Raw genomic sequence first — 27,902 nt, forward strand, 5'->3', positions numbered from 1 at the left:
AAAATGATTGTATTTCACTATTAAACATGTGAACTTGACTTTTTTTTGACAAGTTAACAGCCTTCAATGAAAAACTGTTCTTCAGTGAAAGTTTTGGTTTCCTATTTTCTACATTCACTTAGTTTTAGAATGAACTCAGGCCTTCTAGCTTCTTTTTCTTCAGTACTATGTTTTAAGGTAAAAATATTTTTATTACCAAATCCAAACATGATTCCATTATTATACTGGCCTATCATATTAATCCACTAACCTAAAAAATCTGTTATCTTCATAACGTCCTGTTACTTCTAACCAAACCAATTCTAAATGTCAAACACATCCTTGAAAGGCCATATACTAGCTAAGATATCTAACCTAATTAAATAATCATTAGAAGAAGACTCTTTGATACTGCCTCCTAGGCTCCTAAATTAACTTTTGTAAAGCAAATGGGTTTGTCTTTCTCTTATCTGGTCTAAAAGCCCCCCAGCTGCTGCTGAGTCGCTTCAGTAGTGTCTGACTCTCAGCAACCCCATGGACTGCAGCCTACCAGGCTCCTCCGTCCATGGGATTTTCCAGGCAGAGATGGCCTCAAAGCTCTCATATATATTAACGGTTATTATCTTATAACTTCCATCACCACCATGTCATTTTTGTTTACTAAAATATTACTCAGGAAATGACTGTGGTTTGCTAAAAGGAAATCTGAATTTCAGAATCTATCTCCTTTGTACATTTTTGTCTCCTTTTTCTTAACTGCCATGAGATAGAGGTAAAGAAAGAAGGATAAAAGAATTGGCATAATTAGGAATTACTAACATCAGAAGTGAATGAGGGCACATCACTACAGATCTCATGGACATTAAAAGGATAATCAGGGAATACTAAGAACAACCCTCATCTCACTCATTGCACTCATCTCACATGCTAGTGAAGTAATGCTCAAAATTCTCCAAGCCAAGCTTCAGCAATATGTGAACCGTAAACTTCCTGATATTCAAGCTGGTTTTAGAAAAGGCAGAGGAACCAGAGATCAAATTGCCAACATCTGCTGGATCATGGAAAAAGCAAGAGAGTTCCAGAAAAACATCTATTTCTGCTTTACTGACTATGCCAAAGCCTTAGACTGTGTGGATCACAAGAAACTGTGGGAAATTCTGAAAGAGATGGGAATACCAGACCACCTGACCTGCCTCCTGAGAAATTTGTATGCAGGTCAGGAAGCAACAGTTAGAACTGGACCTGGAACAACAGACTGGTTCCAAATAGGAAAAGGAGTACGTCAAGGCTGTCTATTGTCACCCTGCTTATTTAACTTATATGCAGAGTACACCATGAGAAACGCTGGGCTGGAAGAAGCACAAGCTGGAATCTAGATTGCCGGGAGAAATATCAATAACCTCAGATATGCAGATGACACCACCCTTATGGCAGAAAGTGAAGAGGAACTCAAAAGCCTCTTGATGAAAGTGAAAGAAGAGAGTGAAAAAGTTGGCTTAAAGCTCAACATTCAGAAAACGAAGATCATAGCATCCGGTCCCATCACTTCATGGGAAATAGATGGGGAAACAGTGGAAACAGTGTCAGACTTTATTTTTTGGGGCTCCAAAATCACTGCAGATGGTGACTGTAGCCATGAAATTAAAAGACACTTACTCCTTGGAAGGAAAGTTATGACCGACCTAGATAGCATATTGAAAAGCAGAGATATTACTTTGCCAACAAATGTCCGTCTAGTCAAGGCTCTGGTTTTTCCTGTGGTCATGTATGGATGTGAGAGTTGGACTGTGAAGAAGGCTGAGCGCCGAAGAATTGATGCTTTTGAACTGTGGTGTTGGAGAAGACTCTTGAGAGTCCCTTGGACTGCAAGGAGATCCAACCAGTCCATTCTGAAGGAGATCAGTCCTGGGATTTCTTTGGAAGGAATGATGCTAAAGCTGAAACTCCAGGTCTTTGGCCACCTCATGCGAAGAGTTGACTCATTGGAAAAGACTCTGATGCTGGGAGGGACTGGGGGCAGGAGAAGGGGACGACAGAGAATGAGATGGCTGGATGGCATCACTGACTCGATGGACGTGAGTCTGAGTGAACTCCAGGAGTTGGTGATGGACAGGGAGGCCTGTCGTGTTGCGATTCCTGGGGTCGCAAAGAGTCGGACACAACTGAGCGACTGAACTGAACTGAACTGAAGAAGAACCCTATGTTCACCTAGATGAAACAGACCAATTCCTCAAATGACACAATCTACCAAAAAACACACAAAGAAACAGACTATCTAAACAGATTGATACCTATTAAAGAAACTGAATCAATAACTAATACCCTCTCAAAACAGAAAGCACCAGGCTCAGATGGATTCACTGGTGAATTTTACCAAACATTTAATAAAGGGAAAAAAACTACACTTATTCTCTACAATCTCTTTCAGAAGACAGGAGCAGAGGAAATATTTCCTAACACGTTCTATGAGGCTAGCATTACCTTCATACCAAAGCAGACAAGCCATTACAAGGAAATACAAACCAATATCTTTCATGAACACAGATGCAAAACTCCTCCAAAAGATATCAGTGAACCGAGTCTAACAGTAAATAGAAAGAATTATACACAATGACCAAGTGGGTTTTATTCCAGGTATGCAAGACCACTTCAACACTTGAAAATCATTTAATGTTATCCATCACAACAATAGGCTATAGAAGAAAAGTCATAAGATTATATAAATACATGCAGAAAATGCATTTGACAAAATCTAACACCCACTCATGTAAATTAGGAACAGAGCGGAAGTTCTACAACTTGTTAATGAACATATGAAAAGTGTACAGCAAACATCATACTTAACGGTGAAAAACTTGAGCATTACCACTAAGATCAGTTATAAGGCAAGGATGTCTCCTCACACCATTGTTTTTTAAGATTACACTGGACATCTAGCTAATACAATAAGACAAGAAAGGGAAATAAAACATATGCAGATTGGGAAGGAAAAAATAAAACTGTCTTTTTTACAGACAACTTGATAATCCATGCAGAAATTCAAAACAAATGACAAAAAGTCGCTAGAACTAATAAACAATTACAGCAGTGTTACAGAATATAATGTTAATACACAAAAGTCAATTGCTTTCCTAAATCAGCAATCAACAGGTTAAACATGAAATTCAAAATACATCATCACATTGGCACCATCCAAAATAAAAATACTTAGTACAAATCTAACAAAATGTATACAAGATCTATATGAGGAAAACTACAAAATTTTGATGTATGAAATCAAAGAAGAACCAAGTACATATTCATGTACCAGAAAACTCAAAAACTGTCTAGAGGTCAATTCCTGCCAACCTGATCTATTCAGTTAATGCAAACCCAGTCAAATTCTCAGCAAGTTGTTATCTGGATATTAAGGAACTAACTCTAAAGTTTATGTGGAAAGGCAAACGATACAGACTAGTCAACACAACACTGAGGACAAGAACAAAACTGGAGGACTGACACCACCAACTTCAAGACTAACTATAAAGTCACAATAATCAAGACAGGGTGGTACTGGCACAAGATCAGTGGAAATACAGAAACAGATCAATGGAAAAGAATAGACAGGCCAGAGATAGACCAAGAAAAACAGAATCAACTAACTGATCCTTGATGAAAGAATGAAGGCAATACAAAGAGCAAAGACAGTCTTTTCCAGTAATGGTGCTGTAACAAACTGCACGTGCAAAACATGAATGTAGACACAGACCATACACCTTTCACAGAACTAACTCAAAATAGATCACTGACCTAAACGGAAAACACAAAACTACACCCGTGGCGGATTCATGCTGATGTATGGCAAAGCCAATACAATATTGTAATTAGCCTCCAATTAAAATAAATAAATTTATATTAAAAAATAAAATAAAATTCCTAGAAGATAACATAGGAGAAAATCAAGATGGTCTTAAGTTGATGACTTTTTAGATACAGCACCAAAGGCATGATCCATGAAAGAATGAATTGACAAATTATATATAACTCAAAATTTTCTGCTCTAAAAAAATTTTACTTTTCTTAAGTAAAATTTTACTTTTGCCAATGAAGTGTAGCTTTTATACCGTTTTGTTCATTTATTTCCTTAGTACCTAGTATGTGCTTGACACATGGTAGAGACTCTACAATGTTTGCTTAATGAGCAAAGAGATTAACCAAATAACTTTAAAATTCTTCCGTGTTTAGACATTCTACAATTCTTTGAGACCCAAAAGAAGCCCATCTACTTAAAGCTGGAAGAGGACATGAATGACATTTACTTGCCTGTTAAAACAGAGGCATTTTCTGAAACTTTTGCTTAGGGACTAGAACTCAAATTATGACAGTGAAAGGATCACTTTTAAGTAGGAAAAAGAAACATAATTCATCAGACAGCGATAATTCTAGAGACCTCCCACTCACAAAAAGACTTGAGAAGAATATCTGACCTGCCTTAGGACAAGAAGCAAGTAAAAAAGTGACAAGTCAATTTACAATCAAATGAAGACGATGAATTTTAAAAATACTGTACTTACCACTGGATTCTATTTTAAAAGACAGAGAAAAGTAAGTTTCAATCAGCTGAAGTTCACATTCTCTAGCCTTGTGGGGAGGAGTTTAATTTTTCTATTTATCATAAATAAAATTAACATAGCAATTCCAATGAACATTTTGTTTTTAGTTTTTAGATAAAGAGTAGGCTAGATAGTCTTCTAAATGGAAGTCTCTCAGTAGTTGAACAAATAATCAAATGTGAAGGTCACAAAATTGTATTTTGTAATTTTGAATTTTGTTTTCAACATCATGAGATGTAAATAGAGCAATGAAAAACAGGTCCAAAACCTACAAAGATTACTCAGCTATAAATTATTAGCATTACTGTTTAACATCTTATTACCTTTATCAGTTTCTAAATTCCCATCAGTCTCCCTGGCCTCTTCTTTATTAGGTCAAAACTTATTTAGAATTACAAAGTTGAAGGGGACACTAATTTATTTGATCGAATAATACCTTCCCCTCCTGGGTCATGCAGAACTCTGCATAACAGCATCCTTGGCAGAATGGCCATTTAGCCTCCAACTGAACACTAGATTATGATAGAGAACTCACAGGATGAACCAATACACTTTACAGTGGAAAGTTTTACCCTACCAGGCTGAACATCTGCTCACCTTTTCCTTCCACACATTTATAAGACAAGTCTATTATGTACAGTTCACCAGGAACATATCCACCTGCTCTCCCACAAGCTCACTGAAGTTCTTTGATTATAGTCTATGGGGATGGAAGCACTGAACCAGTAGGGCCTGCAGGGAATTCGATTAAAGGCACATTTCTGTCCTTCAAGAGATTCATGATCATGCATGAAAAGTTAGCACAGAAGACATACGATACCAACTACTGCAAGGCTTACAGAAAAATTTAGAAGAAGGCAGAGAGCACAGGATGGGTAAAATGAGCAGAGTAGTTTCCACAGATGAAGTAAGTGAAGAGAAAGCCTGGCTATGGAAGTTCACATAGTGCAATATGATGAGAGGAGATGAACCTGGAAGCTAGAACGTCAAGGGGAAAAAAAAACACCAAGGTGTTGGGAGAGTAAGTATGTGCTGTGCTGTGTTGTGTGATAAGCTGTAGTGTCCGACCTCTTTGCGACCCTATGGACTGAAGCCTCCCAGGCTCCTCTGTCCTTGGGATTCTCCAGGCAATACTGGACTGAGTTGCCATGCCTTCCTCCAGGAGATCTTCCCAACTCAGGGATCGCACCTGCTTCTCTTAAGTCTTCTGCACTGGCAGGGGAATGCCTTACCACCAGTGCCAACTGGGAAGCCCAGAGTATAACACTCTTGGAAGCCTGACAGAGGGACTGAAATCTGCTGTAGCAGAAGTAAGATGTCATGGGAGACTTCTCAGTAAGGAAGGAGCCCTGATCTTTAAGTTCTGTAAGCACTGTGCTCCTCTCTTTACTGGAGAGAAGTAAGATAATACAGCTAATTGAGTGAAATGGTAATACAAAGAAGAAAGTGAAATAAGGGCCTGGACTGGGGTGGGGGAGATTTGTAGAGCTTTCAAAAGAAAGACAAACAGGTCATGGTGACAAACTAAAGGGATGCAAAAGTCAATGAGGCAAAGCTATAAATCCAAGTAGCTAGAGGAAATGAAAGTAAGACTATTTTAGAAAAGCTATTACTATGCACTCACTGATTTACTTCAGTTTCACTAGGTATATGTCTTGCCCAGTCAATGAGGAAACAGCTGACAGAAGATGAAGTGCCTTCTACCAACTAGCAGGAAGAGTCTGGAAACTGTATTTGACTACTTTTCACGCCAGGACTAAAACACCAAGAAACTGAGTCCAAGGCACTAACAAAACACTAACAGACGCCCAAGTCACTCCAGTCTTCAGAAGCAATAGATAAAGCTGTGAGTTAAAATCACTGGATAACAAGATGTGATGAGAAGGGTGAAAAGCAGCTCTTAGCCAGTACATTTATCTCCTTACTGTCCTCCTTCTGTAACTTATATGAAGGCCTTTTCCCTTTCCCCAACCAGTGAGGGGGAGGGGGAGACAGAGGAACAGACAGAGAAAACAGACTGAACCACTGAAGCACAAAAGAAGGGCGAACATTCTCTGTACGATTTCAGTCTCTTCAACCATGAAATTTTTACACCTAGTCTTAAGTCCTTGGATACGTTCCAGTGTCTCTTAGTTTATAGTCTATGCAAAGCTGAATAGAATTAGTATTCTACTGTTACGTGAAACCTGTATAAATCTTATGTTGAATTGGTTCATAGTGCTTTCAGGTCTACTATATCCTTCTACTTCTCTGTATAGTCATTCTATTAATTTTTGAGAGTTTGATATTGAAACTCCAACTAAACAACCTTAATTTATCTACTTAAAAAGATAATTGTAATATATCATGGAACTATACATGTAACTTTGTTCTGTATTTTCCAAGTCTCCTGTAAATGGGTTACCATATTTTCATAATTTGAAAAAAAATAAAGATGTAGGAGGAGAAAAGAGAAAAAAAGAAGTAAGGGGCATACTATTTCAAGAAGAAAGAGGGTACCTGACAGAATAAAACGTTATCAGGGTATGGGTGAGAAACTCACTAAAGGGTAGTCTAAAAACATCACAAAGGAATATATCTACCTAAAGAAACTAAAGACCTATACATAGAAAACTATAAAACACTGGTGAAAGAAATCAAAGAGGACTCTATTAGATGGAGAAATATACCATGTTCATGGATTGGAAGAATCAATATAGTGAAAATGAGTATACTACCCAAAGCAATTTATAGATTCAATGCAATCCCTATCAAGCTACCAACGGTATTCTTCACAAAGCTAGAACAAATAATTTCACAATTTGTATGGAAATACAAAAAACCTCGAATAGCCAAAGCCATCTTGAGAAAGAAGAATGGAACTGGAGGAATCAACCTACCTGACTTCAGGCTCTACTACAAAGCCACAGTTATCAAGACAGTATGGTACTGGCACAAAGACAGAAATATAGATCAATGGAACAAAATAGAAAGCCCAGAGATAAATCCACACACATATGGACACCTTATCTTTGACAAAGGAGGCAAGAATATACAAGGGATTAAAGACAATCTCTTTTAACAAGTGGTGCTGGGAAATCTGGTCAACCACTTGAAAAAGAATGAAACTAGAACACTTTTTAACACCATACACAAAAATAAACTCAAAATGGATTAAAGATCTCAACGTAAGACCAGAAACTATAAAACTCCTAGAGGAGAACATAGGCAAAACACTCTCTGACATACATCACAGCAGGATCCTCTATGACCTACCTCCCAGAATATCGGAAATAAAAGCAAAAATAAACAAATGGGACCTAATTAACCTTAAAAGCTTCTGCACATCAAAGGAAACTATCAGCAAGGTGAAAAGGCAGCCTTCAGAATGGGAGAAAATAATAGCAAATGAAGCAACTGACAAACAACTAATCTCAAAAATATACAAGCAACTCCTACAGCTCAACTCCAGAAAAATAAATGACCCAATCAAAAAATGGGCCAAAGAACTAAATAGACATTTCTCCAAAGAAGACATACAGATGGCTAACAAACACATGAAAAGACGCTCAACATCACTCATTATCAGAGAAATGCAAATCAAAACCACTATGAGGTACCATTTCACACCAGTCAGAATGGCTGCGATCCAAAAGTCTACAGGCAATAAATGCTGGAGAGGGTGTGGAGAAAAGGGAACCCTCTTACACTGTTGGTGGGAATGCAAACTAGTACAGCCACTATGGAGAACAGTGTGGAGATTCCTTAAAAAACTGGAAATAGAACTGCCTTATGATCCAGCAATCCCACTGCTGGGCATACACACTGAGGAAACCAGAAGGGAAAGAGACACGTGTACCCCAATGTTCATCGCAGCACTGTTTATAATAGCCAGGACATGGAAGCAACCTAGATGTCCATCAGCAGATGAATGGATAAGAAAGCTGTGGTACATATACACGATGGAGTATTACTCAGCTATTAAAAAGAATACATTTGAATCAGTTCTAATGAGGTGGATGAAACTAGAGCCTATTATACAGAGTGAAGTAAGCCAGAAAGAAAAACACCAATACAGTATACTAACGCATATATATGGAATTTAGAAAGATGCTAACAATAACCCTGTGTACAAGACAGCAAAAGAGACACTGATGTATAGAACAATCTTATGGACTCTGTGGGAGAGGGAGAGGGTGGGAAGATTTGGGAGAATGGCATTGAAACATGTATAACATCATGTATGAAACGAGTTGCCAGTCCAGGTTCGATGCACGATACTGGATGCTTGGGGCTAGTGCACTGGGACAACCCAGAGGGATGGTATCGGGAGGGAGGAGGGAGGAGGGTTCAGGATGGGGAGCACATGTATACCTGTGGCAGATTCATTTTGATATTTGGCAAAACTAATACAATTTGTACAGTTTAAAAATAAAATAAAATTTAAAAATAAATGAATAAGTTTGGGAAAAACAGAATAAAGAACCTATTTATTACAAAAAAAAAAAAAACAAAACAACACCACACCACTTTTAAAAGCCAAATAAAAAATCTTGTATAAAAAAAAAAAAGTTGAATCATGTCTGGTGCCACTAGTAAGGCAGACACAAGCTCCTCTACTTATACACTTTCAGTCTATAAGCTTAAAATTTGTTTACATGGATGCAAATCAACAGACCGACATAGACTCTGCCTGCCATCAACAGATAAAATTAGCCAACCATTGTATGAGGTGTCACTGTAGACTTAGGAAGAAGTGAAGTGAAGTGAAAGTCGCTCAGTCGTGTCCGACTCTTTGCAACCCCATGGACTATATAGTCCATGGAATTCTCCAGATCAGAATACTGGAGTGGGTACCCCTTCCCTTTTCCAGGGACTCTTCCCAGTCCAGGGATTGAACCCAGGTCTCCCACATTGCAGGTGGGTTCTTTACCAGCTGAGCCACAAGGGAAGCCCTAGACTTAGGAACTAAGGCATTAACAAATATCATTTCAGAAGCTAAACAGAAATAGAAGTGTTTCTTTATATTCTTTAATGATTTCGAGAAAAAAAGGGAAAAAAAGACACACTCACACACATTTGGCTTGTGTGAATGGAACTGACTTAAATTACCTAAAACAACTTACTGATAGGAAATACGTCAGTCCTGACAATGGGATGATAAACTTTGATAGAAATACAAGTATCATGCATTCTCTTAGAAGAAAATGTGCCCAGAAGATACCCTTGTTCCTTCCTTAAACTAAAAACCATTTAAACAACTTGAATAAAAGCGCATTTTAAGCCATTAAGAAAATATCTTCTATCCCATTTTTAGACTATTCAGGGATATTTATTAACTTAGTCTTCAAAGTAATATTCCAGAATAAATAGTATACTCTTAGAAAATCAATTCATGTTGGAATATATAAAACTTTCTGGTAATTTCTTCATATATCACCATTTATTTGGCATAAGAAATAACAGCTGAAGATGATCAAGGGAAGTCAGTACCACTGTACATATAAGTATTCCCCAAATAAGGTAAGCTAAGAATGACTTACACTTAGGCATCCAACACCATACTGTAAGTACAGTTAACTACTTCCTGGATGGTTTCCCTTGCTCATGGGCCAAATGAGAAAAAGAGGACTTAAAATCTGATTATTCTGCTACAGAATATTGAATACTTCACAGAATTAAAAGCTATTTCTTGAAGGCTCATCTTATATACCTTAAACCACCCTTGTGTTCAAGACAATAACCAGTGTATATCAAGTAGGTCTTTACAACTTAGTGTTGTGGACTGGGAAACATAATTTACCCTTCTCTTCTGACCAGGTACCCATCTTCCCAATTGGAGGGGTTTGTAGATGTATTCATGAGATTAGAAAAGGAAAACCATATGATGAGTTTTCCTTGATCCAACTTGAAATACTCTTTATAAACTATTTTATATGCCAATAGGTTCTTACTGAATACTTTTATCACAATTTCTAAACTCAAAAACATCTGTTATATCCCCAGTTTTCATCAAATCTATAAGCAGATCTAGCTTAATGGCCAAAACTTACTAAAAGTGGTATATATTACACATGCTTATGTGTAAATAACTTCACATGCTGCTGGAAGCAATATTTAAGGGATAACTACAGTATATGCAAGTTAAGCTTATAGGAACATATGAAACTGTATAACCAGCAATTTGAAATCTTCCACACTTACACAAATAGGATTTTTCTGTTTACATCTTTTCAGTGATCAAAATATGCTGCAATAATCTTCTATTCTCTAAATTCTACTAGAGAAAGATTATATACTTCTAAGAAATCGTCATCATTTTCCAAATATCTCATCAACTACAACAGTCAGGGATGTCTTTTTTTAATGATTTTGAGAGTACAAAGTACTAGAAATGATGCCTTTCTGCATGGAGCAAATGACACCTTTCAAACAGAAAAGCATAAAGCATGTTTCCCACTTTCATTTAAACCACTTACAGGAATTTATTTGCTTTGTAGTAAAAGCAGAAATGCATATCAAGTTAGATTTTTATTTCTATCAATCACAGTTACATTTGCCACTATTTTGATAAGAGTATGTTGTAACTTACCAGGGGAAAGAGACAAGTTGATAAGCACTTTGAGAAACCACAGTGTTTAGAATCAGACTTTTGAAATAAAAAGCCTCATCCATTTGCTCATTTCAGAAGGTTGGAAAGGTAGCACAAACACCGACAGTTTATCAGGACCGGCGTAATCCTCCTCCAAGGTACTCCTCCATTTCATAAGCACGACTCTATCTTCCTTCTCTATTCATTACCTTACAGAACAAAAATCTCTTCTATATGCCAGACACGATGCAAAGTACTTTATATACACTATATCTTAAGCACACAACCTTGGAAAATAATTATCCTCATTTTCAAAATGTGAAACTTGAGGGTCAGAAAGATAAAACATTTTGCTTAATATCACACAACTACAAAGAGGGGTAGAGCTGAGAATGAACTAGGACTTTCAGTTATCCTGGAATTTCACATCTTAGGACTACTTCCATAATGCATCAACTCTCCTTGAAAGGGATGTACTCCACTGTATACCTAGGCAGCAGGGGAAAATATAAGTAACAAATATATGTTTGAGGCACACAAGAATATTTCAATGTTACAAGTAGATTTACTATACACAAACACACAGCTCTTTTACATCATCATAGCAACTCCCGAAGCTGCAGTAGAAATTATCTCTAGTTTATAAATGAGGAAAGTGAAAGTTTGTAGTATTTTACATACAATAAGTGCAAATAGCTGCTGAAGGATTAAGACTCATAGACTGTGACTTCTGCAAACTAGTGGTGGAACAGGGTTCAAACCCAAGTCTCTTTTAATTCTAAAACCAGTGGTCTGTACAACAAAATACCACTGTTTCCACAAACTGTTTTCATCGTTATATACTGAATTTAAGTACAAATCTAAGTATAGTTATAAAATACAAGTCAGTTCAGTAAGTGGCTCAGTTGTGTCTGACTCTTGCGAGCCCATGGACTATAGCACGCCAGGCCTCCCAGTCCATCACCAACTCCTGGAGTCCACACAAACCCATGTCCATTGAGTTAGTGATGCCATCCATCCACCTCATCCTCTGTCGTCCCCTTCTCTTCCTGCATCAGGGTCTTTTCAAATGAGTCAGCTCTTCGCATGAGGTGGCCAAAGTATTGCAGTTTCAGCTTCAACATACATCCTTCCAAAGAACACCCAGGGCTGATCTCCTTTAGGATGGACTGGTTGGATCTCCTTGCAGTCCAAGGGACTCTCAAGAGTCTTCTCCAACACCACAGTTCAAAAGCATCAATTCTTCGGCACTCATCTTTCTTTATAGTCCAACTCTCACATCCATACATGACCACAGGAAAAACCATAGCCTTGACTAGACGGACCTTTGTTGGCAAAGTAATGTCTCTGCTTTTTAATATGCTATCTAGGTCGGTCATAACTTTCCTTCCAAGGAGTAAGCGTCTTTTAATTTCATGGCTACAGTCACCATCTGCAGTGATTTTGGAGCCCAGAAAAATAAAGTCTGACACTGTTGCCCCATCTATTTCCCATGAAGTGATGGGACCGGATGCTATGATCTTCATTTTCTGAATGTTGAGCTTTAAGCCAACTTTTTCACTCTCCTCTTTCACTTTCATCAAGAGGCTTTTGAGTTCCTCTTCACTTTCTGCCGTAAGGGTGGTGTCATCTGCATATCTGAGGTTATTGATATTTCTCCTGGCAATCTTGATTCCAGCTTGTGCTTCCTCCAGCCCAGCGTTTCTCATGATGTACTCTGCATATAAGTTAAATAAGCAGGGTGACAATATAGAGCCTTGACATACTCCTTTTCCTATTTGGAACCAGTCTGTTGTTCCATGTCCAGTTCTAACTGTTGCTTCCTGACCTGCATATAGGTTTCTCAAGAGGCAGGTCAGGTGGTCTGGTATTCCCATCTCTTTCAGAATTTTCCACAGTTTACTGTGAGCCACACAGTCAAAGGCTTTGGCATAGTCAGTAAAGCAGAAATAGATGTTTTTCTGGAACTCTTTTGCTTTTTCCATGATCCAGCGGACGTTGGCAATTTGATCTCTGGTTCCTCTGCCTTTTCTAAAATCAGCTTGAACATCTGGAAGTTCACAGTTCACATATTGGTGAAGCTTGGCTTGGAGAATTTTGAGCATTATTTTACTAGCGTGTGAGATGAGTGCAATTGTGCGGTAGTTTGAGCATTCTTTGGCATTGCCTTTCTTTGGGATTGGAATGAAAACTGACCTTTTCCAGTCCTGTGGCCACTGCTGAGTTTTCCAAATTTGCTGGCATATTGAGTGCAGCACTTTCACAGCATCATCTTTCAGGATTTGAAAGAGCTCAACTGGAATTCCATCACCTCCACTAGCTTTGTTTGTAGTGATGCTTCCTAAGACCCACTTGACTTCACATTCCAGGATGTCTGGCTCTCGGTCAGTGATCACACCATGGTTGATTATCTGGGTCATGATCTTTTTTGTACAGTTCTTCTGTGTATTCTTGCCACTTCTTAGTATCTTCTGCTTTTGTTAGCTCCCTTCAATTTGTGTCCTTAATTGAGCCCATGTTTGCATGAAACGTTCCCTTGGTATCTCTAATTTTCTTGAAGAGATCTCTAGTCTTTCTATTCTATTGTTTTCCTCTATCTCTCTGCATTGATCACTGAGGAAGGCTTTCTTATCTCTCCTTGCTATTCTTTGAAACTGTGCATTCAAATGGGTATATCTTTCCTTTTCACCTTTGCTTTTTGCTTCCCTTCTTTTCACAGCTATTTGTAAGGCCTCCTCAGACGGCCATTTTGCTTTTTTGCATTTCTTTTTCTTGGGGATGGTCTTGATCCCTGTCTCCTGTACAACGTCAGGAACCTCAGTCCATAGTTCATCAGGCACTCTATCAGATCTAGTCCCTTAAACCTATTTCTCACTTCCACTGTAAAGTCATAAGGGATTTGATTTAGGTCATACCTGAATGGTCTAATGGTTTTCTCCACTTTCTTCAATTTCAGTCTGAATTTGGCAATAAGGAGTTTATGATCTGAGGCACAGTCAGCTCCTGGTCTTCTTTTTGCTGACTGTATAGAGCTTCTCCATCTTTGGCTGCAAAGAATATAATCAATTTGATTTCGGTGTTGACCATCTGGTGATGTCCACATGTAGTCTTCTCTTGTGTTGTTGGAAGAGCGTGTTTGCTATGACCACTGTGTTCTCTTGGCAGAACTCTATTAGCCTTTGCCCTGCTTCATTCTATACTCCAAGGCCAAATTTGCCTGTTACTCCAGGTGTTTCTTGACTTCCTACTTCTGCATTCCAGTCCCCGAGAATGAAAGGGACATCTTTTTTGGGTGTTAGTTCTATAAGGTCTCGTAGGTCTTCATAGAACTGTTCAACTTCAGCTTCTTCAGCGTTACTGGTCAGGGCATAGACTTGGATTACCGTGATATTGAATGGTGTATCTTGAAAACAGAGATTGCATCCAAGTACTGCGTTTCAGACTCTTTTGTTGACCATGATGGCTACTCCATTTCTTCTAAGGGATTCCTGCCCACAGTAGTAGATATAATGGTCATCTGAGTTAAATTCACCCATTCCAGTTCATCTTAGTTCGTTGATTCCTAGTGTTGATGTTCACTCTTGCCATCCCCTGTTTGACCACTTCCAATTTGCCTTGATTCATGGACCTAACATTCCAGGTTCTAGGCTATAATTTATTCACTGTATGGTCACATTTTTAAGTTGTTTTTTTTTTTAGTATAATACTGACAGTGCCATCAGCACCAGAAGACCACAGGGGCTGGAAGCTTGTCATGCCAGCTCATTACTTCAATGTACACAGTTGTAATACCACAGGATGGACAACTTGAAAGTTACTCAAAAGAACAAATATATTCAATCATTCATTCATTCACTCACTGATTCCTTAAACCAAACAACATTTGTCGAGCACTTACAACATATCAGAAATAAAAAAATTTAAATGCCTACGATGTACCATGGACACACTCACAAAGACTCATTCTGTCTTCCCAGAACTCTTCAAAAGAGAGGACTGTATTCCATTTGACAGGCAAGAAAAAGGAAGCTCTGAAAAACTAAATAACTTTCTAACGTTAAGTGGTCAAGCTCAATGCCATTTCCAAGTTCCATGAGCACAAACGCATGTACACATGTGGGCAGCTTCTGTTCTCAGGTAGCCTTAATGGAAGACTGCAGCAGGACCAAACAAGAACACGTGCCCAACACTCATTGTTCCAAACACACATTTCACTGTTAGAAAGTCCTTTCAAATTTGCACACATAAAAACTAGAAGGATGGATATACACTAAAATGTTTTAGTGGTAGGAGTATGTACTTTTTCTTCATTATGCTTTTCTGTACTATTAAAGTATACTGCATTTAGCAATCAAAAAAAATATGTCAGGAAATCTTTTGTCTTAACAGCTTGAATTATTACAACTTCAAGTTGTGACCAGTTGTGTTACACACAGAGAATATTTTCAATTTAGCAAACTGGGGGAACACTGGGGTAAACAGCCAAGGCTACTCCCAGCAGAGCCAACTGGGCCATGGCTGAGATCAGTATTACCAGGAAGCCTGTTAGGGAGTTCTACCTGCTTGGGTCATATCAGCAATTAAAAAAAAAAAATAAAGCACAGAATAGAAAATAAGAAAAAAGAAAATGTCAGCAATAAAGACAGCTTTGCAAAACGTGTTTAGGTACATGATTTACTCTTCTAATGCACTACACCTTCCTCACAGCATACCACACACACTGCCTTTCTTGCTGCTCCTTCAATATGCCTGTGACACTCTCATATTAGGGACTGCTCTGGCTAATGCCCTTGCCTGAAAAGCTTTTCCCATCAATGAATTCCAAGGACTGACTCCCTCACCCAGTTCAAAGCTCACCTTCTTGGTGATGCTCACAAACTCCTACTCCTCTGGGCATTCCTGATCCTCCTTACCCTAGACCTACCTTTTATTTGTTTCATACACTCAACAAAATTATTATTGAGCACTTAATCTGTGTAAGGTATTGTACCAGAAACTAGGATCTGAGAATAAAAAGCTATGATACCTTTTTAGCACTTTTTGTTCCACAGAATTGTAGAACCATGGAAATAACACCTCCTATGAGTCAGACACAAAACCTGTATTATTCCTCAGAAGTTAATAGGTGAGATAACAAAAGGTGAGAAGCAGCAGATCCAAGATTTGAGCCCAAATCTCTGACTCCTAAATTAAATATTCTCCTAGAAGTTTTCTTTAGTTGATATACATTCAAGTTATTGTTAAGGAAAAAATACTTCACTTTGCCTCTGGAAGATACTCATGATCAGAGTGCAGGCACAATGAAATAATAAACAAACTGGGAAGTTTCTGAAACAAATAAATAGAATGTGCTTTAAAATGCAGCACAGTTTCTACAGTTCTAAAGCAAAATTACGGTACCTGAAACTGTTCATTCAAAGGTTAAATTAAGAACCAAGCAACACTGTGGTACTTGTGTCAATTGTGAACAGATCACAAGACTTCTATGAGAATCAGAATCCATTTTAATAGTAAAAACTGGTGCTAGAAAAATTGAGGAATGAGTCAATTTGAGTAGCCGTTTTCAAAGAATTATTTTGACTACCAAAAAAAGTGTACCTCTTCTTTATCTCAGCTCTTCCAGAATGTGAAATCATTACAGAAACATGAGCTTTTACTAGCTAGCTAGCTGGGGTTTTACTGCAATCGGGACAGATTCTCTCTTAGGGAATCCTCTGGTAATCTACTGGTTAGGGCTCTTCCACTGCAAGGGGCACAGGTTTGTTCCCTGGTCACTGAACTAAGATCCCTCATGCTGTCTGGCACAGCCAAAAAAAAAACCTCTCTCTTAGATTACACACACAATTAAAACCATTCTTCACTCAGAAACAGACTTCCATATTGTTTCAGTAATATTTTAACAGCTGGCATTTTCCCCTACATTTTAAAAAACTTCAAAAAAAACAGCTAAACATCAGGCATGTAAATATGAGAGTATCTTGTCCAAAGGACCAAGAAATTTTAACTACATTTACTATTTCACTTTATAAAGTTATTCATAATCTCTACTCCATCACTGGGCTTCCCTGGTGGCTCAGATGGTAAAGAATTTGCCTGCAATGCAGGAGACTTGGCTTCGATCCCTGGGTTGGGAAGATCCTCTGAAGAAGGAAATGGCAACCCACTCCAGTATTCTTGTCTGGAGAATTCCATGGACAGAGGAGCCTGGTGAGCTAAGTCTATGGAGTTGCAAAGAGTTGGACACTACTGAGCAACTAACACTTTCACTCCATCACTAAATTACAGTTTTGTCAACATTTTGGAGTTGGCTCAAATTTCTTAGAAAATGCTTTATATATTAGATATTGGTTTGTCTTAATGAACTCGTGTAACTTCTGGCCATTTCAAAGTGGGCAGGAAGAAAAATGCACATTAACTAATGGGTTTATCAAATTAGAAGACTAAGCTCCTGGCAAAGGTATCATTCTGAAACCTGAGGCAAATAAAACACACGGGGGCCATCTTTCTACAGGTAATTTTAATAACTAAAATGTAGGAATGTTCTTAATCAGTAAAGTTTTCTTTAAAGTATCATTTCTGAAGATGAAGCCCTCAAAAGGGACTTTCTCACGGAGACAAACTGTAGTCCCTCAAATCCCAACGTCCCAGTCACATTCTACTGGAAGGCTCATTGGACTGCCCCAAACAGTCTATGCAATCCTACTCAATTTTCAGTTGAAAAACAAAGCCCCAAGAAGGACAGTGACTTGTCCTAAATTGCTTTGTGAACTAGTAGATGAATCAATACTAAACACTCAAACTCTTATTTTTGAGTTTTAACTATATTGTCTGAGGTGAGGTGAAAGTTGCTCCGTCATGTCCGAGTCTTTGCAACCCCATGGACTATACAGTCCACGAAATTCTCCAGGCCGGAATACTGGAGTAGGTAGCCTTTCCCTTCTCCAGGGGATCTTCCCAACCCAGGGATATTGTCTGATGCCTCTCTAAATTTGCTATCAGGCTGCTGCTGCTGCTGCTAAGTCACTTCAGTCGTGTCCGACTCTGTGTGACCCCATATACGGCAGCCCACCAGGCTCCCCCGTCCCTGGGATTCTCCAGGCAAGAACACTGGAGTGGGTTGCCATTTCCCTCTCCAGTGCATGAAAGTAAAAAGTGAAAGTGAAGTCGCTCAGTCATGTCCGACTCTGTGTGACCCCATGGACTGCAGCCTACCAGGCTCCTCCGTCCATGGGATTTTTCAGGCAAGAGTACTGAGTGGGGTGCCATTGCCTTCTCCAAAAGACAAATCTGTGCTAATAAGACAACTAACATTTTTCCAGGTTATTGCTACCCCTTGGACAGGCAAGATATATGTTCCTCACAAGCACTGCAACACTATTTGAGGCATTTTCCTTATTTACCTCAGCTTTGTCTTGGGCTTCTGAGACAGATGACAACTAGACTAGCAGTATCCAATGGTACTTTCTGCAACAATGGAATGGCTCATCATGTGCGTTGTTCAATACACTAATCATGGCTCAGTGGGTAAAGAATTCACCTGCAATGCAGGAAGACATAGGAGATGCTGGTTCGATCCCTGGGTTAGAAAGATCCCCTGGAGAAGGGAGATGCTAACTCACTCCAGTATTCTTGCCTGAAAAATCCCAAGGATGGAAAAGTCTGGCAGGCTACAGTCCAAAGGTTTGCAAGGAGTGAGACACAACTGAGTGACTGAGCACACACACACGTGACCACTGTGCCCTTGAAAAATGGCTACTGTCACTGAGGAATGAAATTTTATATTTTATTCCATTTTAATGAATTTACAGTAGTTATAGATAATTAAACCTTCAGTCATTCTACTGCATGTGACCCACCTACTGAACTGAGCAAAACACTAATGGTAGAGTCCCATAGAAATTCCTTTTTTCCAGTGTTAAAAATTCTTCTGATGCCTAAAGACCTTTTTCTAAAATCTCTTAAGTTCAATTACAACAGCTTCCTTCCACTACTAGACTCTTCTAATCTTAAGGAAGAAATGGGAAAAGTCTTGGCACTCTAATTCACTTGACAGTTTTCTTTAGCTCCAATACTCAAATATTTTTCTGAGATGATTTCTTCCTTCTCCCCCCCCCCCTTTTTTTGTATTATTTCAGTAATGTTCATGTCTACAAATTCAGGTAACTAAAAATTAGATACATTAAAATATAGTGTTCAAGGTTCTACATAATGAGAAAATCACAGTACTAGAGGAATAAGAGATCTTGATCATAACATCACTGAAGGACTCAAAGCAGTTAGAATCTGACTTCAGTCTCTACAAGAACAGAACCAAGACCTGAGATCCATGGCATTACCTAAGAAATTTCTCCAAAGTTGCATTTTGGTCCTTCTCCTCTTGAGTGGAGTAATTGGAATGCTACTGAGAATCCACTAAAGACTATGATTTTTATTTTGGCTAAGATAATAATGAGCTGTTCTAATGGAAACTGGCCAAAGGGTTTGCTAGCTTCTTTAGGGCCAATTCTAACATCTGGCCATGTCAGTGAGCCACACAGGAAGACTCCTTAAAAAAAAGAAAAGGAAAGAAAACCCCCAAAACAGGTACCCAAATCATGATACAGATTTATTGTCACTGAAGGATATAAGCTTTCTTACTCATTCCACTCAAGACTGAAAATTAACTCATCAATTTAACCTTTTAAGGCTCTGTTCTTATCTTCTTTCAAGACTTCTGATTCTGCCAATGAGAAGAAATTTGCTTCTTTTTAGATGTCTACAGCTGTACTTCTCATACTTAATGGTCATATATGAATCAACAAGGTACACTTATTAAAGTACAGATTCTGAATCAGTATGGCTGGGGTGAGGACACTGGAAGAAGCAAGATCTACAACTCACTTCTACAAATACCTTAAGGACACCTATCATTCTCATTTTGGAATTCTAATTATTTATATATAGGTATTCTCTCTCTCACTTAACTATAAATTCCTTGAAAGCATGATGTGAATCTCAATAATCTTTCTCTTCCATAGCAGACAGTAAACAGGCTCTCAAACGACAGGAGGAAAGGAAAGAATAATACCAAGGAAATAAATTTGCTGCAGCCTGAAACCCAGGTAGATCCTCTCTATGGGATCAAAGGTAGGCTAACGAGCAATGAATGCTATGAAAAGCCAAACTATGTTTTTCATTTAGTTAGTTAAATGAAACAGAGTACATTAATATAAGAAAAGCTGTGACCAAAGTGTGCTCTTCCTCCCACTGGATAGCAGAGTGAGGGGGGCATAGACCTGCAAAGCCAGCAGATTTTTTGAGGAACTACCCAATCAAATAAGAAATTTACTAACTAGATAAGTCAGAGGAATATCCTTTTAAAAAACAAGATAGACTACCAAAGAATCACTGAATCATCAAATCTGGAGTGCTTACCTTAGAGACTAAAAAATTTAGTTAGGTGATTTACCCAAGGATAGTGTTAAGGATGTGGAAGAGGTGGAACTTGCACATAGATGCCCTGACAGCTAACCCTGTATTTTTTGCATTCTGCTACCTCATGAATGGACACTAAATGAAGAAAGAACACTTTCTGTCATTCTTAAACTGCATCTTGTGAGCACATCTATTCTGAATTACTGCAATGAGTAAACAAGGTTTTCAAAGGGGTAAATAACAAAAAGCTCAACATTCAGAAAACTAAGATCATGGCATCTGGTCCCATCACTTCATGGCAAATAGATGGGGAAACAGTGGAAACAGTGTCAGACTTTATTTTTGGGGGCTCCAAAATCACTGCAGATGGTGACTGCAGCCATGAAATTAAAAGATGCTTACTCCTTGGAAGCAAAGTTATGACCAACCTAGATAGCATATTCAAAAGCAGAGAATTTGCCAACAAAGGTCTGTCTAGTCAAGGCTATGGTTTTTCCAGAAGTCATGTATGGATGTGAGAACTGGACTGTGAAGAAAGCTGAGCACCGAAGAATTGATGCTTTTGAACTGTGGTGTTGGAGAAGACTCTTGAGAGTCCCTTGGACTGCAAGGAGATCCAACCAGTCCATTCTGAAGATCAGTCCTGGGTGTTCTTTGGAAGGAATGATGCTAAAGCTGAAACTCCAGTACTTTGGCCACTTCGTGCGAAGAGTCGACTCATTGGAAAAGACTCTGATGCTGGGAGGGATTGGGGGCAGGAGGAGAAGGGGACGACAGAAAATGAGATGGCTGGATGGCATCAGCGACTCAGTGGATGTGAGTCTGACTGAACTCCGAGAGTTGGTGATGGACACGGAGGCCTGTCGTGCTGCAGTTCATGGGGTCGCAAAGAGTCGGACACGACTGAGAGACTGAACTGAACTGAACTGAAATAACAAACACATACATACATATTCAAGCAAAACTATAAAAGTCATTAATTATGAAGAAAACAAATCTTTGGTTGTAATCAAATAAATGTACATTTAAACCAGATAATATTGTTGGTCTACTAAATTGGCACAGACTACAAAAACACCCATTGTAACTAGAGTGTGAGAAGGTGGATATACTCATACATTGTTCATAGAAAGAAACATCTGTACAACTTTCCAGTAGGACAAATTTGTACAATGTATCAGAAATCCTAAATAAAAGACATCATAAAAGAAAAAAAAAAAGGATCTAAGATACACAATTCTAGAGAATTAACCTGAGAACATATTTGTAGATCTATAGTGAATATCACTGTATGTGAATCATCTGCACATTTTTTTAACAACTGTGGAAAACTGGAGATGACCAATAACTGTATTTTATATTAAAAATATCATTTATATTAAAATAGTAATATTTTAACAAATGATGAAGTAAAATATAGTGCATCGAAAAGTTGAGCTACTACAAAGCTATTAAAAGTCAGAGTCTACAGGGTGGAACATGTTGTCAGTAACTGTGACAATCAGACATTTTTACACGGCTTTTACAAGTTTGAGTTGAGTAGTACGCTCCAGTGCTTCTCAATGTGACTGAATTTGAGGATCAACTAAAGTGATAAACAGTTAAAAACCCCGTGGCAAAGAATGCAAATATGAGAAAAGTCTGTTACCTTGTTGGCGAGAACTCAGAATGGCAAAACTCCTGTGGAATTTCCACTAACTAGCATCTACAAAGTTACATTTATTATTTGCCTGAGCAACTTCAATTACAGGAATCTATTAATATCTCAAAGATACACTAGCAAAAGTAGTTCTGAAAGTAGTTTAACATATTTGTTAAAGCAAAAGAATGGGATCAATAGTAGCCACATTTACCCAGAGGAGAAATAAACAGTGTAAAAGAAATAAGGAATATTTCTATGCTGAATACACTTTACACTCTAGGATACACTTGACAGATTTTAAGAGGGGAGAGGGTGAGGTGGGCAGATAAAGTATGAATAATGTGCTAGAGTTTACAAAGGAGATGGAGAAACATACAGATATACAGATACAAGTAGACTGCTTACATTTCTTTTTAAAAGAAAGAAATAAAAATTAAAAAAAAATTTTAAGGTTTCTTATATTAGGAGGAAGTTAAGAGAATAGAATAGACCAGGGATAGCAGTTAGCCTTCTGTAAATATAGTTTGTTTTATAGATTGCTTTGAAAGCAGTAAACCTTACATATTGATAATTATATATTAGAAAATAACTTTGTAAAAACTGAAAAACAAATGAACCTAACTATTGAGTTGGTGGTTAAACCCACATAAAGTTAACTACAAATGTACTAGGAATAAATGGAACAGAGAAACATGAAACCACACCACGAGGACACAGTCAGAAACATTCAGAAAGTGAGAAATAATATAGGACAGAGGACCCAGTTTTCTCAGCAATAAATTACAAGGGGAAAAAAATTGAGATTGAGAGAGAAGCCACAGATTTAAAAATTTTAAGAGAGATGTATAATCCAACTGGGATGTATGGCCCTTACACGGCTCCTGCTTTATACATCCAATTTGTTAAAAACATTTTTTTCTCTTTGAAACAGGAAAATCTTAACACTAAGTATTTGATGATATAAAGAAATTTCTGTTACTTTTTCCACTTGTGACAATGGTATTCTGTTTTTTGCTTTGTTGTTTAATTCTTACCTTTTAGGGAAACATACTAAAGAAAAAAACAAATGACCTGGGAATTAAAAACAAAGCAAACAAACAAAAAGCAATGTTTAGGTCCCCCAGATATAACTAGCCTGGTAGAGGGCCTACACAGAATTGTATTAAAGTTGGCCCAAATGGTTCTAATGAGCAACCAGGTTTTGTAAACAACTGATCTGGAGCAAGCCATATCAATAGGATAAATAACCCACAGAGTTCTGAATTTAACAACATGTATCCAGAAGTACTCTTTTTGATGACAGGAATCAGTATTTATAATAGCCACAAATGGCTAAAACTGACATCTCTGAATTCTACTGTACTTATTTTCTAAGGTACTTAAAAGAGTTTAGTTAAATAAATATTTACTTAGCTCTCTGATTTACTTAGTTCCCTAAGCAAACACTTCTTGGCTTCTTATACATATTGAACAAACCAGGGGAACAATAATGGCAAAAGCCTTAACGTCCAGGCACAAGGCAATTAGGGCTAGTAACAACTTATGATCTATAAACCTAATCATCAAGAGATTAATGAGAAAGCCTTTTCCATAAAGTCACTGGAGCAGAATGTTATAAACCTGTGAACCGCAGAAAACGTGCTTTAGGCTATATCAGACAACTTTATTCTAACTTAGTCTTATTTCACTTATCTCACAATCTAAAAACTCACGTACAAAACCAATGCTGGAAGAACTATTAAGAAATAAATAATTTAAGGGGAAAATGATCACTTTTAATCCTGAGTAAACCCGTCTCAGAAAGATAAGCAGAAAAGAGCTAATGGATAAGTAACTGATTCTCTGGTTAGTGATAAATCAAACATCCCCTTAACTTATTCTATGAGCTGCCAAGTAAAGACTGTCACATAGCAAAATGAAAAGATACTGCCATGATACATCTAGCCAGATGCTTTTCCTCTGATTCAGGTAGCTCTCCTTAAAAGGACACACAACTGAGAAGGAATTTCTCAATCCAGACATTATATACATGGAGATTTAGTAGAGAAATGTTGCTCTAGCATTCAAATCATCCACAAAATATGATAAACAGTTATAGAGGCAGAGATTATACAGTTTAGGAACTAAAGTTGTAATCGCACATCTAATGGATCAATTCAAATCATAACAGTAATAATATAATAACATACAGTAAAGGTATCAGGAGGATGATGCCGATTTTGCATTTGCCAGGTGACTCAAATACCTTTTCTGATTTACCCAAAATCAGTGTGTCTACAATACCTGACTTTGCCCAAGACATGTTGCAAATTCAGTGGAGTTTAAAAATAATTTAAAGGCAAAGGTTGTGTTTCAAAAAGCAAGCCCAGAGGGATGGTATGGGGAGGGAGGAGGGAGGAGGGTTCAGGATGGGGAACACATGTATACCTGTGGTGGATTCATTTTGATATTTGGCAAAACTAATACAATTATGTAAAGTTTAAAAATAAAATAAAATTAGAAAAAAAAAAAAAAAAAGCCAGCCCAAAATACAAGAACTCATTGTCTAAGACCCTGACTTTAAAGTTATCTATACATAAAAGCTCAGGGAAGAAAAAGCTGTCACACTGAACTTTTACGTTTAGTTACCCATCCCAGAAAGGCTTTTAAGGCATAGAATGATATATCCCAAAATGATTTTGAGATAGAGGTCAGGGGCGAACTACCTGCCTACAGAAGTTTAGAATTTTATGTTTCAGCTGTTATCTTATGAACACCACTAAACAGATCTAGTTCTTCAGGGCAGAGGTATAGTTTGCCTGAAAAAAAATCACTGTGGTAAGAGAATATATGGCTTTTTGGAGCGTGCCATTTAAGAGAGAGAAAAAAAATGACCTCAGCTAAGTGGGAACTTACATATTCAATGGCTGAATAGGGGAGGGAATAAACTTGAAGTCTGAGAGGGGAAGTTGGAAGGAGGAGGAAGAAAGTACACTAGAGAAGATAAAGGATATATTTTTAGACAGGTGGGTTACTGAGTAAGCAGGTTCCATCACAAGAACAGAACTGCCAATTAGATAAGTAATTCAAATTGTGATCAGACAGATGTTCTATAAATATTTGCTAACTGGCATATTGGAGAAGGAAATGGCAACCCACTCCAGTGTTCTTGCCTGGAGAATCCCAGGGACAGGGGAGCCTGGTGGGCCGCCATCTATGGGGTCGCACAGAGTCGGAAACGACTGAAGCGACTTAGCAGCAGCAACTGGCATATGATTATTAAAACTACTTTGTTTACTTTGGTAAACACTGTGTTTGAATTGAATTTAGCTCCACTTGTAACTCTGGCTTACTAAACCTTTTCTTGGGCTTTATTTTCCAGCCTACTAACCTTTACAGGTTAACCTTTATTCTCTAAAATACCTTCTATTTTGCTACATTTATTTAGAGAGGTAAGATTACAAAATGTTAACTAGATTTTAAAAGTATTAGAAAAAAAATTTTTATGCTTAACAAGGTTTGTAGGCTTTCTATAAAAAGCGTAAGTTATTTCAAAACAAATTATTTTTCTTTCTTAAATTTAGCTCTACAGCCAGGGAATCTTATAGTTTCTCTAATCAGTATTTTACCTTTTCTTTTCAATCTCTTATGATTTTTGCCCTTCATATTTTTTATATGAATAACCTAGAAGTAATTTCTGGCAAACAACTCATAATTCTGGCCATTTTTATGGATATGGAAAGATTAGTATTTATTACCCTTAAAGACAGAGTGGTCTTAGTATTTTTCTAGTACTCCAGAAGAAAGAGACCCACAGGGTATGATGCAATTACCAAGAAATAGTTCTCTACAGAATATTTTCCTCTATAGAGAAGACACTCGTTACCCTATAAGAAGTGACAACAGGACACTTCATCATGTAACATTCCCATGTTTACATGCAACTTTTAGTTCTCAAAAGTATTTCGACATACCCTTTAGTTTTTTAATAGCACTCCTCTGAAAAAGTCCAAGTACTGGGTATGGCCTTTGAATATGACTTGAAAATCACAGAGAAAAGAGGGAGGAGAGAGGAAGGAGAGGGGAGAGAAGAGAAAACAGGAAGAGAGGGGACACGCAGAGAGAAACTATTTCAAACACAAACATTAAAAATTTAACGTGATATGGCAGAATAATCACTGTGAGTCAAGACACCTGCTTCAAATCCCAGTTCTGCCAGTAACCAGCTATATGACTTCCTGTGAGTCATTGAATTATATTTCTTACATTGTCAAGAATGATTTTAACTTAATGTTCAACTTAAATTTAGCTTTATAAAAACCTACTACAAGGAGAATCCCATAGACGGAGGTGCCTGGTGGGCTACAGTCCACGGGGTCGCAAAGAGTCGGACATGACTGAGCGACTTCACTCACTCACTACAATTAAAGTACTTTCAAATATCGTGTTATAACAACAGTTCAATTAAAAGTACATCATTTTGCCACATGGAGTTAGTCCTTCACTTTTGTCTCAATTTGACCTGGATTACTCAGGTTGCACACTCAAGATGTACTTTGGAGGAAGACGGAGTGAGGGAAGATTCCTTTGCAAGATGAGATGGTGCTGAGCCGGTGAGGGAGTTAAGGAATAAGTGCATATGCATGCAGAAAACCTGGTCATTCAGCAATCAGGAGCCTGAAGAACAACTCTGCTTAAATTTCGGGGTGGAGAGGGGCAGTATAACCAGATGCGAAGGAGGCTCTGAGCTGAGGCTTTCTGGTAATCACAGCCTCCACCCTTCAAACCTTTCTCCCCCAGTGGACACCAAACCAGCTTCCAGTTCCGGGTTCTCAACCAATCGTATCAAGCCACAACAGAGGGCTCCGCCGACCCGGGCACCGTTTCAGGGCTCACGAGCAAGATTCACAAGACCCCAGCACCTGTCGGCCTCACACTGTTCCCAAAAGAAGGGGGTGGGAGGGAACAGAAGGTCTACGCCCCGACCTTTTGGACACAGACTACCACCAAGTTCATGAGCCCTCCGAAACCCGGGGGAAGGGGCGCTGCTCGCCGTGACCCTCCCACAGTCTCTTCTCTCAGGGCTAATTCTCGGGTTTCCAGGTCTCATTCTCCGTCCGTGGTTTCTCAGGCCTCAAGAACCCGGGGCCTGGGAAGAGGACAGACGGATGCCGAGAATGAAGGCAGCGGGGGAGGGTGCACTCCTCGCCACCAGGGGAAAAAACAGGAAAGCAAGGGTAGGAGCAGCTGTGTCCCCCTCGGCAAGGGCGGGAGACCGACAGACCATCTATCGAAGGGTCTGTCATTCCTTCACTCACTCACCAGGAGAAGCAGGGAGCATCTGAGATCGGGTAAGGATAGGAAGATGCCAGGAATCATGGTAACGCCGGAGTCCGCGGCAGGGACAGGCGCTGGCGTCTGGGACTGGAGAAGGTTGGGTTAGGATAGGAAAGGGCTGGGCTCCGGGCACCGGCGGCAGTGGAGGATTCTCCCGGCAGCGGGACCCCGTCCTCTCGACCCGGAGCTCCAGCGGCGAACACCCGGGACAACTTCCAGAGAGGCCTCGCACACCCTCACTTCCGGGTCCTACCTCTCTCAGAGCCCGTCGGAATATGTAGTCCTGCGCCATTCTCAGAAAGCACGTCATCAAACGCACGGAACTCTTTTCCCATCAAGCTCTCGGGCCAGTTCCACCAAGTCGGCCGCGCGCGGGGCCTTGTGGGAT

General features: G+C 38.7%; 1 protein-coding gene across 1 annotated transcript in view; it reads right to left on the reverse strand.

Moving 5' to 3' along the window:
• ERP44 (endoplasmic reticulum protein 44) overlaps positions 1-27,825 on the reverse strand; it is a 100,199-nt gene extending 72,374 nt beyond the window's left edge. Inside the window, exon 1 of the mRNA XM_027549775.1 lies at positions 27,500-27,825. Coding sequence (XP_027405576.1) covers positions 27,500-27,556 — 57 coding nt within the window. The 5' untranslated portion in view covers positions 27,557-27,825. The remainder of the gene's footprint in view (positions 1-27,499) is intronic.
• Positions 27,826-27,902: the final 77 nt, after the last annotated feature.

The sequence above is a fragment of the Bos indicus x Bos taurus genome, chromosome 8 (genome assembly GCF_003369695.1).
Source record: "Bos indicus x Bos taurus breed Angus x Brahman F1 hybrid chromosome 8, Bos_hybrid_MaternalHap_v2.0, whole genome shotgun sequence".
Taxonomy (NCBI): domain Eukaryota; kingdom Metazoa; phylum Chordata; class Mammalia; order Artiodactyla; family Bovidae; genus Bos; species Bos indicus x Bos taurus.